The sequence below is a fragment of the Danio rerio genome, chromosome 25, assembly GCF_052040795.2.
Source record: "Danio rerio strain M-AB ecotype USA chromosome 25, GRCz13ab, whole genome shotgun sequence".
Classification (NCBI taxonomy): Eukaryota; Metazoa; Chordata; class Actinopteri; order Cypriniformes; family Danionidae; genus Danio; species Danio rerio.
The window spans coordinates 15,411,166-15,424,229 of record NC_141045.1 but is presented as its reverse complement, the minus strand read 5'-3'; the positions used below and the strand labels follow the sequence as shown (position 1 = coordinate 15,424,229).

Sequence of the window (13,064 nt, the reverse complement as noted above, 5' to 3'; positions counted from 1 at the left end):
CTTCATGAAGGTTTATTTTTTATTTAAAATAAACACTCGACAAGCAATAAACTGCAAGCACAACGGCACAGAGGAAAATTGTGTTTTACAATATTCATGGCACGAAAACAGAAGTAGATCAGCAGTATTACTTCCTATTGTTGTCAAGGGATGAAAGCAATGAAATGATGAAAAAAATAACTTAATTACAGATTTTTTTTTAGCTAGACAGTGTAAGTGAAGAGGGTAAAAAATAACTACAGTAACTGCTATCACCATACTTCTCCAGCTAATTTATTATCTGCAAAATTGTATATTTTGTAGATTTGTTACATGTTTTTTTGCAAATAAGGCATTATTTAATTAAACATACCCTACTAAAATCTAAATAAATCTAAATTCGTGTTTCATTAATGTAAAGTACACATTTTCATAGTTTTTTGTAGAATAAAATGTTGTATATAGTAGACATTTATGGTTAAATATGCACTAATTTGCATACTAAAATTTAAATAAATCTAAATTCTCGTTTCATTAGTTTTGAGAAATTATTTTAATCACTCCATTATTCAGAAAATACTGTAAAAAGCTTGTAAAATACACATTTTAATTTGTTTTGTAGAATAAAATGTATATAATAGACATTTATGGCTAAATATGCACTAATTTGCATACTAAAATCATAAATAAATCTAAATTCTTGCTTCATTAGTTTTGAGAATTTCTTTTGATCACTCCATTATTCAGAAAATACTGTAAAAAAAAAAAAAAGGAAAAAAAATTGTAAAATACACATTTTCAGATTTTCTTTGGTGAATAAAATGTATATAGTAGCCAATTATGGCTAAATATGCTCTAATTTGCATACCAAAATCATAAATAAATCAAATTCTTATTTCATTAATTTTGAGAATTTGTTTTGATCACTCCATTATTTAGAAAATACTGTAAAAAGCTTGTAAAATACACATTTTCATGTTTTTTGTAGAATGAAATGTTGAATATAGTTGACATTTGTGGCTCAGTGCAGAAAATAAAATGTTTTAGGAAAATACTCTGCAAAAAATGTATTGTAATTGAGATTTACAAACTCTAATTAATTAAGTGTGACAAAAAGAAATGCGTATTTTGGATGTTTTGTTCAAATTAGAAAAAAAAAACACTTGAAAAGTTCCAAAACACTTGAAGATTTGAACATCAGTGTTTTTGTCTGCAGTGTCTCGCCTTAATAGAAAGAGAGAGAGAAAAACAAGACAGAGTGTGCTTTGAATGAAAGTACGCTCTGTCAAAGTAATAAATGTTCTCTCTGACACTAAAAGACATCGCTGTACTGCTCTGTTTCACATCTATGGCACCAAAAATAAAAAAACAAAATGACAATCACTGAAGAAGATTGCTCTAACACAGCCATAAAGTGAAGCTGGCGTTCGGGATGAGGTTATTTATTACCTTGAGAGCGATCTGGTTTTTGGCTCTGGCTGCTTTGTGCAGGGCAGTCATGCCATCCCGGGAGCGAAAGTCCAAATGAGCCCCGCCGTTCTTTAGAGTCACTATAATCTCCAGCATATTGTCCAAGTGAGCAGCAAGGGTCAGCGGGGTCTCTGTGGACAACAGACACAAACTCATTACTACACGCTGGGGAAATCTCTTTTAATAAAAGCATGATGTTAATTAAAGGATTCATATGCTTCATCAATGGTGATTAATGATGTATAATACTGGATTATAATGGGCACTTTATTATTTGAATACATATAAATATCTTACTTATTTATGTGATTGCAATGTTTTGTTGAGCAAATTATGAAATTGCTTATAAAAAAATAATAAAATAAAATAAGTAAAGTATAAATTAAAATAAAATTAATCTTACTGACATTAAATTTCTTAAAGAAACTATATATAAAAATTGATTTAACAAAATAATATAAAAAAACGACAAAAATATAGAAATATAAAAAAATAAAATAAAATAGAATAAAACAAAAAAAATCTTACTGACATCAAACTTCTTAAAGGGACTATAAATACTGGATTATAATGGGCACTTCACTATTTGAATATATATCTACATATTTATTTATATGAATGCAAAGTTATGTTGAGAGAAATATCGAATTGCTTACAAAATCGAAAAATAGTAATAAATGAAAAAATAAAATAAATAAAATATTAAATGAAATCACATTTATTTTATAAAGTATAAAACAAAATGAATCTTACTGACATCAAAATTATTAAAGAAACTATATATAAAAATAGATTTAACGAAATAATATAAAATAAAAATTAATTAAAAAATAAAAAATAAATAAAATAAACCTTACTGACATCCAACTTTAAAGAAACTATATATAAAAATTGATTTAAAATAAAAGATAAATTAATTAATTATAATTAAATAATAATTATTAAAAAATAAAATAAAATAAAATAAATCGTACCGATATCTAACTCCCAAAAGTAGCTATATATAAAAATAGATTTATAATCAAATTATAAGACAATATCATTTATTTGACAAATAAAATAAAAAACTGAAGTCAGAATAAAAATATTAATAATATATTATATAATTTTATTTATATATATATATATATATATATATATATATATATATGTATATATAAATTAATTAATAATTTATTATTATTTGTTTATTTATTTTTTATTTTTTATTTATTTAAATTTTATTCTATTTTATTAATTAGCATATTACTTTTAGCTTTATGGTTTACATTTAATGAACTACATCGTGGGATTGTATTGTGATTGTATTGTGAGTAAAACTATTGACCAAAAAAATAAAATTACAGTTGAAGTCAGAATTATATTATATTATAAGCCCCCCTCGGACAAAAACAGTTTTTAATTTTTTATGAACCATTTTAAGGTCAAAATTGTTAGCCCCTTTAAGCGTTATCTTTTTTTTTTTTTTGATTGTCTAAAGAACAAACCATCGTTTTACATTAAGTTGCCTAATTACCCTAACTTGCCTAGTTAACCTAATTACCCTGGTTAAGCCTTTAAATGTCACTTTAAGCTGTATAGAAGTGTCTTGAAAAATATCTTGTCAAATATTATTTACTGTCATCATGGCAAAGATAAAATAAATCAGTTATTAGAAATGAGTTATTAAAAATATTATGTTTAGAAATCTTCTCTCTCTTATCCAGAAATTGGGGGGAAAAATAAGAAATGGGGCTAATAATAATTCAGGGGAGCTAATAATTCTGTCTTCAATTGTGTGTGTGTGTGTGTGTGTGCGTGTGTGTGTGTGTTTGTGTGTATATGTAAAACAGCCTATTTTGCACATTTTTAGCAGTTATCTAAAACATTTTCCCCTACCACCAGTATCAGGGTCATGATAGTTGGGATCCAGCCCTCTCTCCAACATCTTGGCCACTTTCTCCACCTGATGATGCTGAATGTACTCCATAAACTTCCTCAGGTTGACCTTAAAATGAGGTCAGAGAAAGAGAATGAGGTAAAACCAGAAACACTGACAGCTAATGATTGAGGAGGAACTTAAAGAATGATCGAGATGAACAGTTGACGAGAGTGTGAACGGTCTTGGCTTTCTCCTCTCTCATGTCGACATCTCTGGGACACACACACACACACACACACACACACACACACACACACACACACACACACACACACACACACACACACACATGCAGCGATACAAGGCTGGATAAAAATAGATAGGAGAGCAGCTCCCAGTACAGAGACATCAGAGAGAGAGAGAGACAGAGAGAAGCACAGCTGATCTGGCTACGCAGACATGCAGAGACCAATATGGCAAGCCATTTTAACATTTCAAATATAAAACATATTTATTTTCATGCTACTAGCTCTTTTTTATAGATACTAGTATATTTTCTATTAAAAGCTACACTGTAAAAATGGTGTATAATGTATTTATAAAACTTTGGTTGCCAATAATACTGTAAAATTTACAACTGCATTGTAAATTAACAATTATAATTGTGCTGTAGTTTTAGAGCAGAACTGTAATTGTTCATTCACAATGTGTTTGTAAATTTTACAGTATTACTGGCCATTTTTACAGTATAACTAGCAATTTTTTACAGTGTGTTTGTAAAATTTACAGCACTACTGGCAATTTTACCGTATAACTGGCAATTTTTCAGTGCGTTTGTAAATTTTACAGTATTACTGGCAATTTTTAAAGTATAACTAGCAATTTTTTACAGTGTGTTTGTAAAATTTACAGCACTACTGGCAATTTTACCGTATAACTGGCAATTTTTCAGTGCGTTTGTAAATTTTACAGTATTACTGGCAATTTTTAAAGTATAACTAGCAATTTTTTACAGTGTGTTTATTAAATTTACAGCACTACTGGCAATTTTTACCGTATAACTGGCAATTTGTAAGTGCACTTGTAAATATTACACTATTACTGGCAATTTTTACAGTACTACTGGCAAAATGTACAGTGCGTTTGTAAATATTACAGTATTACTGGCAATTTTGACAGCATTACTCGCAAAATTTACAGTGCATTTGTAAATATTACAGTATTACTGGCAATTTTTACAGTACTACTGGTAAAATTTACAGTGCGCTTGTTAATATTACAATATTATTGGCAATTTTTACATTATTACTGGCTAAATTTATAGTCCGCTTGTAAGTATTACAGTATTGCTGCCAATTTTTACAGTACTTCTAGCTTACAAAATTTACAAGCCCACTGTAAATGAACAATTATAACTGTGCTGTAGTTTTACAGCATAATTGTAATTGCCAATTTACAGTGCAGTTGTAACTGTAAAAATTGCAAGTAATTTGTTAATTAAAAAATAAACTAAAATGACTGAACAAATAACTAAGTAAATTTTACAGTTTTACTGGCAACCAAAATTGCCAGTAATACTCTACATTTTACTGCAATATTTTACAGTACACTAATATTATCCTTGTGAAATGGAAGTTGCTGAGACTTTTATTTCAGGATGTTGATTCAGTCATATGGAATATTGAGTAGGGGGAGGGGATTTCTTTTTGCACATCTTTCTCTCATAGCAAACTTTACGCAGAATTAAAAAATACACTGTAGAAAATTTGGTTGCCAGTAAAACTGTACATTTTACACGTGCTGTTGTTTTACAGCATAATTGTAATTATTAATTTACAGTGAGTTTGTAAATTTTACAGTTTTACAGGGAATTCTTTTTTTTGCATCATTCCTTCATAGCAAACTGTAAAAAGGGCGTGGTTAACAATATTGGGGCTTAAGTTGTCAAACTGATGTCATCAGAGAAAAACCACCATTTCAAATGTTGAAGCAAATGACAATATTTTATTTCAGATTATCAAAACAAACCTATTTTCTCAGTGGATTAACTTTCACGGAATAATTGTTTACCTAAAGGATAGCAATGTGCTCTAGTAAAATAAACATTGTAAATTTTAATTTTACACAGAGTTAAAGAATACACCGTTAAAAAAAATTGCTGTATTAATAATGGCAATTTTGGTTTATAAACTTGGTCTTACTATTTTATATTGCAAAAATACTGTAAAATTTATAAGTGAACATTATAAATTGTGAAGTTGAATGACTGTTTTACTTACTATGCTAAAAACTATTTCAGATGGGGTACACAAGAAAAGAAACCAAAAAGCTACTCTGGCGACATCCATTCATCCTTTTTTATTTACAATCTCCTTACTGCTGTTTTACGGCACTCATTTTAGCATGTGTTGTTATTGTGACCAGAAGTGCGTGTAAGTGAATTCCTTGACCATTTACAATGGACTTTGCGCTCACCCTCTTCTAGCATCTCTCGTAACTCGTCATCAAGCATTCTCTCAGAGGATGAGTAACAGACAAATAATTGCTGCAGCTCCGATGCAAGTTTATGGTGAAAAGTAAAAAGCACTGCAGTGTTTGGATGCACTGTGTTTGTCTGAGGTAATTAGTTTGCCATCATTACTGAAATGTGTATATTCCATACAAAGAGTGAAGCAGATTCTGTTAGTTCTACTTACATGAATCATGGTGTGCTTGTGGCATATGGAAAAATTCCAAAATGTTTTCAACTAGTTGTGGCTGGAAAATGCCCACATATGCACGTTGTACAAGTCGCGCATCTTCATTGGAAATGACAAACATACACCCTAACCTTATTGGCATTGCTTCCAAGGCGCACACTCAGTAGCCACATTACAAAACTATAGCGCTTCATACCGAAACTACATACCAAATTTCTTTTTTATCGATATTGACAATGGTATTCGGTCAATGAATATCGATACCGATTTAATCGCCCAGCCGCACTAGTAACTTATATACACTGTAAAAAATATTAGAAAATTAGCAGTTTTCCATATTATGTGATTCATGTTTCTATTTATTTATTTTTCCCCATTTATAAATGCTTTTGAATTACATTAAGTGACCTTGATCTATCTTCCAACTACCTTTAACTTTCAAAAGTCACTAAAAAGTTAACAGTTTTTAGGGGTTTAAAGTGATATATTTTCTAGGCTGGTGCTGTATAATACGATACGTAGACCTTATATTATTTCAAACTACTAAAATGCTAGTGAATGTCACTTTGTTAAACTGTAGAGTTGAATTTTCAACATCAAAAGTGGAAATAGCAGAGATCAACATTCCATAATGCAATTCACAACAGTAAATAAATGGAAAACACTCAAAAAATAAAGAAAATGATAATAAACTATTTTTTTACAGTACAGATGAAATGTTAAAACTGCTTGTTATAACTTGAAGTGCTACTACCTCAAGTCAACCCACTACACACAAGTCCCTCCAACAAAACAAAAGGGAAAGTGCCATACATTATTACCATTCACAAAATATTAGCATTTGCATTATTTAACTTCTGGATCCCATCCTGGCAACACTAGCTTTCAATAATTCACACTTCGATGCCAGCTAACAACTTGAAACCCATTAGGCTATATAACTACAAAGTAGAGATGTCACTTAGCGCAATGACAACCTTCTGCAAAAAGTGATTTGTCAACGTTAGCCTACAGAAATCACCTAAAACTGGTTTAATATATTAAAAAAATGGTGATGTATTCAACCTAAAAATGCTGGGTTACACAGAAAGGTTAGCATACAAGATAAGCATATGCAGGGAGATGAAATAACATTTTCAGCATGCAGCTTTGATAGTCGTTCAAAAGTATTCAGGTATACTCTGATAAAATTCAATTTCTGCAAATTATGAACGGTAAACGATATTTCATAAACACATCAGCTGCGTTTGATGTCATGACTCAGGGTAGCTGCTAATAAATGGCTTGTGTCGTGGTGGTGCCAGTAATCAGTTAGCAAGGTCATGATGTCATTTTCCTGGAGTTTCAGAGTGAGTCATTTGACATTTAGAGCTCAGGTTATTTCTTTAAAAAAAAACTAGACCTCAGACTGATGTGTGTTCAGGTCCTCCTGGTGAGATCAGGTGCATTCTAATTACTAGCCTTATGAAAACGAACCATACCTTTAATACAGATGATACACACAAAAAACAGGCTTTTTTGTAGTTAAGCCATGGTGAACACAAACGACCAAAGCATTTGTAGTAAAATAGGGCTTGTACAAATGGTACAGAACTGCTTTTTCACTGAACTGTACAGTTCAGCATGGTTTGTATTTCCACTACAGTTTACTAACGCATAAAGTGGGTAGTAGCATTGTACGTTTATATGTTGTGCTGCTGTGACATCATCGCATTCATTTCGGGCCATCCCATCTGCTCCTCTGCTCAGGTACCCATGAGAGGAATGTCTGTGCCTCTTTAACTGATGCAGTTTTCCCAGGTGTCGTTTTCTTGCAGTGGTATAAACAAATTGCTGCCAACCAATAATACCACAGTGGCTGCTGCTGACTATTTAAATAGAATGGGTTTGGTGTCTCAGTGTTGCAAATCCAACGATGCTGGTAGTGATGATTCTCTTGAAGCAACCGATGATCAGCAGTGTGTATACTTCAAGTATTAGTAACGATATGCCTCACTTTGAACCTAACTCGGGGGGGTCCAAAAAAAAAGACCAAGTACTAGGTACAGAACGCAGTGGAAAATACCTCAAAAGTGAGTTGTACCTAATCAAACAACGTCATATCATGCCACCCGCTTCGAATGTTTTCACTCGATTGAATGGGCATTATCAGTGATTATCAGCTAATAGATGTGGGCCAGTAGGGACCTTCCGCGTCTACTAGTAGGCTCAGAAGGCTGTTACACTCTCGCATTCACACACACACTCATAAACTAGGGCCAATTTAGTTCATCCAGTTCACTTATACTGTATGTTTTTGGACTGTGAAGCCATGCGAACACAGGGAGAACATGCAAACTACACACAGAAATGCCAACTGACCCATGTTGATCTGCTTTTCTTCAGTTAAGTTTTTTACAAGTTACTACCTGTGGTGAGTTTCTAGCTCATAACTTTATGGCCAAGGATTTTCCAGTGATTTTCAATCAGGTTTACATCAGGACCATGGGCAGGCCATATAAATATTTTAGACATTTCAGCCAAATGTAGAGAAAGTGTGTTGCTGAATGTGATGGCCAGTGTGGTGGCCACACATTGAGAGTGAGGCATGCAAGCAACCATACATACACACACACACACACACACACACACACACACACACACACACACACACACACACACACACACACACACACACACACACACACACACACACACACACACACACACACACACACACACACACACACACACACACACACACACACACACACACACACACACACACACACACACACACACACACACACACACACACAATCATTTAAGATTATTTATTGGTCACAATTTCAGTTATTGTGTTTATACATTTCGTTTCCTTCATATCTGATTTCAATAAGACGCATTCACTTTCAGTTTCTCATTACCTTTCTTTATTATTCACAGTACATTTATTACTATTTTGGGTGCACACAAAATCAGTTATCTGTACTGTATGTTTTGTTAATTTAGTTTTCTTTTGAGTTTAAGTTACCGTGCTGCAGTGCCGACGAGGAACAGAGTTTCCGGGTGTGGTCCGCCCAAGTAAAGGTCCGACGTGCCGCAAGAGGCCGTCTTTTGGTTCCGCCTGCCGATACCATTGGCTTAATGGCTTGGAGGGAGAGCTCATGTTTAGTTTAGGTTCAATAATGATTTGCAATGTTTGTTTATTCAGATTTATATTTAGTTTTGCCTTATTTATAATTTATTTAACTTATATTTAGATTTGTATTTAGATGTTTGGCTTAGTTTATTGTATTTGTAAATTGTATGTTTTTGTCTCCCCCTTCTTGTTTAATGTGGACTAGTCCCTGTGCTATAAATGTGGTCTGTCTTGTCATTTCATGGAGTTCTGTTTTTGGTTTAGACATGATTTGTTTGGTTTGAACTCAGTTTGTTTTCCTTGTTTAGTTTATTGTTCTTTCAATCGATTTAATTTATTTATTTTTGAACTTTTTGTGAACCTTTTTGACTTTATTAAAAATAATTATTTTTGAAAATCTTCTTTTTTGGTATGCCCCTTACTGTACGTGCTGGCTCGGTCCCTCACACTGAAGAAGCTTCTGATGAACATTTGCATTAAGTAATTTCATATAGATGTATAAGAGGGTTTTTTTTTTCTTCGCTTTTTAGTATTTAACAGTCTAAGGTCACCATTCACTTTAACTAAATTTGTCAAATAACCACGCCAGGTTTGGAACGACAAAGTTGTGTAAATGCTAATCAAATTTATTAATTTTCACTAAAAAAAATCCTTTAACTTAATTCCTTAAAACATATTTAGCACTATTTACAGTGTTTAAACTGCTTTCACAATGACGCTCTGCTAACTTAAACACTGTGTTGATGTTTAATTCAAAAATACTACATTTCCATCGTTTCTTGAACGCATTCATAAGCAAAAACACTAAATTAATTTATGCAGCAACCAAGCAACTCCATCTAAGTTAAAAGAGAATCAGTTTTCTTCATTTTTCCTTGGTCTACGCCAATAGAACTATTTCTAAGGGTGAGTTTAGGTAGAAATAGCTCTTTAAGGTAATGGCTTCCCCTTTCCACTCATTATAATGCAGTCAGATTTTTTAAAAGCAAACCCCTCTAAGCATCTGCCTCTGTTGCATTCATAATTCACCGACAATCGTTATGAAGCAGGGGGAATATCTGTTCCTCTGAAACAAGGAACGTACACAAAGCAGTTCCTACGTCATCCTTTGCAAACCCTTGTGGCTTACGGAGCTGTAATATAATAACTTATTAAGGGAGCTCGAAAGCTCAGAGCAATGAGAAGGAGAGTTTTAAATGCTGAGGGAAGCAGTGTTGAGACGGGAGATAAATAGGTTGAGCAATAAAGAGGAAGACACTGAGCGTAGCCCAGGACACATAGTGCTGGAAGAAAACGGCAATTAAAACTTGGGTTCGAAGCTTCGGGGCCGCTTTTGGGCGATGGTTGTGGAAAAACCTCCACCGGTGGTTGCAAAAAAAACGCTCACAACCAAACACTGGCTGAAACGCTAAAATGTCAACATCAATGACCGTCTTGAGCCGAAAGTCCTGCTAAGTCCAAATATATGCAAATTGCGTTGGTCTGCTGCATTATTCAGTAGCCGACTGTAAAATAAATGTTGCATGCTAGACATTCAGTCCTAGCAGTGACTGAATATAAAACTCAAGATATTTCTTTCTTGTTTTAACAGTCGTGTCTTAAGACATCCTTCCTGGCTCGCAATTAAGCAAAAAGCTTTGGTTTGATATGTATGTAAAAGAGTCAATTATCATAACAGAAAACAAGATAATCACCACCGGCATGTCAGAAGTAGACATATTTTTGACAAATATGCAGAGTAGCCTAATTTACATATGTCATGGCTAAATGTTTTATTTTAAAATAATAAGCCTCACCTGTATGTGTCAGTGATAGACTATGAAAATCATCTTAAAAGATATTAAAATCTAAAAAATGAAGCCTGAAAATGTTAAGTTTGAGTTATTAGCATAGTTAGCATGGTTAGTCCCACTTTTTCACATTCTGCACCAATAGTCATCCCAATGTAGTTATATAATCTGATAAATTATATAATTTGTGCAAAATATGAAGAATAAATATTCCATAAGCCTGGTAAAATTAACATTTCTCTACTCAGAAACATTTGATGTCCTAGCTTAGCATATTTGCTAATAAATATCTTGTGCACGTTCCCTTGGTAGCATTTTACTTTTAATACAAATGGTCTGCATGCCAGAGTTACCATATTAAAATGATCTAAAACTGTTTTTAACCAATCAAAAATACTCCAACATATGAAGGTTTGAGTGGTTAGCACAGTTAGCATAATTAGCCTCACATTTCTAAGCCATTCTCTATTAATAGTCATTTAAAAACAGACACATTCATCTGATTAAATGCTATTTCTACAAAACATGAGTTGTAAGTATATAATAAAAGCTATTCAATTGTATATTTTGGCTTTAAAGTTTAGCATAGTCATTTGCAAATGCCTTGTAAACGTTCTTGTGGTAGCATTAGCAAAGACTATAGAATACACAAGACATGTCACTTGTATAGTTTTGAATGGGGAAAGTGTAACAGTCAATATGGCGATTGGCGAATGAAGCCCCGCCTACTAGTACAAGAACTAATCAGCAATTGCTATAGACGGACATTTCTCCTTGAGAGGAACTGGGACCAGGTGTGAATTTCTGCAGATTTTGTGTGACTCAAACGTTTAAAAATGAAAGTAAAGAGACAGTTGTTGCTTAATGTAATTGTGGTTACATAATATAAAATTTAACCGTAAGCTTGGCAAGCAATTTTGGAGAATTTGATTATTCCCCATTCAAACTGAATGTGCGAGCATACTGCCCGAGAGGTGTTTCAAAGATGGCCACCGTGTGAAATGACTTGCCTTAAGGGGACTTTGGCATTAGCCAGTTAGCAAGATTCAAAATTAGTCTCTTGATATTTACAGCTCAGTTAATAAACCAAAAACAATGTTTACATTTAAAATAATAATGATAAGTCTCACCTGTGTGTGGAGCTTTTCGATTTGCTTTTCGTTGACATTTGGCTGCTGGTACACTCTGCTCTTGTAGCGAAACTGCAACATTTAATCAGAGAAAAAAACATAGTCACTTTATTAGTTTACATTTTTCAATAATCATCATTCTTAACCAAATATAAGCTCAGGTCTATATATACTTATTTTATTTAGGGGAAAAAAATTACAAAAGGGGAAGAGAAAAAAATTAAAACAAAGAACAAAGCGGTTGTCATATGGGTTACAAAATCAAGTTATAATACATTTGAATCACAATATCAGATATTGTTTACAATAGCTAAGTTTCCATCCACCCCTTTGGATATGCAAATTAAAAAACGGTTGATGGAAACGCCAAGATGCGCATATATTTTGAAAATGCGCATACAAAACGTATACTGCATAACGTATACTTCATAACTGAGTAGGATAAACTTTTTATTCAATAAGAAAAGATGCGCATAAATTACGATGGAAACACTTTTACCGAACTAATTCCAGTATGAGCATTAAAAAAGGTCATGTGATCTTTTTATAAGAGATCATGTGATGATAAAAATGTGTGCGAATGGACAAACCAGCAGGCTGAGCACATTGTACACTATCTGAAAAGTTGTTTTGGTCATTCTAAAACACCTTAACTACCTCAGTATTATTGTTATTATATTATAAATGACCTCCAGAATCAAGAGTCTGTGCTCTGCGTCTCACGCCTTCAATCGCCACCGCATGTTAATTGCATGTCAGGATTGTCTTTTGAGGTGCAAGTCATTTATTAAATGAAGAAAAGATTCACGCAGCTTCACTTAATGCAACAAATTCCGTGTTAACTGTTGATATTTGGCGCCAGTTGATCAGGAAGTGGCGATTTTGTTCTCTTTGACTTGTTGGATGGAAACGCTGCTTTATTCGCACATCTTTTATGCGATAATACATGAAGTTAATTAGCATTTTTGGATGGAAACAGCATGCTCAGTCCATTTTTGCCAATACTTGTTGCAC

The 13,064-nt window shown here is 32.9% G+C and overlaps 1 protein-coding gene and 1 long non-coding RNA gene across 3 annotated transcripts in view; one reads left to right on the top strand and one right to left on the bottom strand.

Annotated features, from left to right (window-relative positions):
* shank2b (SH3 and multiple ankyrin repeat domains 2b) overlaps nt 1-13,064 on the bottom strand; it is a 237,924-nt gene that overhangs the window by 180,000 nt on the left and 44,860 nt on the right. For both annotated transcript variants that reach the window (XM_087311012.1, NM_001128347.1), the window contains 3 exons: nt 12,051-12,122; nt 3,328-3,436; nt 1,429-1,580 (listed from right to left, as the gene is read on the bottom strand). In XM_087311012.1, coding sequence (XP_087167138.1) covers nt 1,429-1,580; nt 3,328-3,436; nt 12,051-12,122 — 333 coding nt within the window. The remainder of the gene's footprint in view (nt 1-1,428; nt 1,581-3,327; nt 3,437-12,050; nt 12,123-13,064) is intronic.
* Nucleotides 3,648-12,263, top strand: LOC147830833 (uncharacterized). The gene is made up of 4 exons (XR_015526322.2): nt 3,648-4,056; nt 4,490-4,844; nt 5,088-8,557; nt 9,585-12,263. It is a non-coding gene; the product is annotated as an uncharacterized LOC147830833 (long non-coding RNA).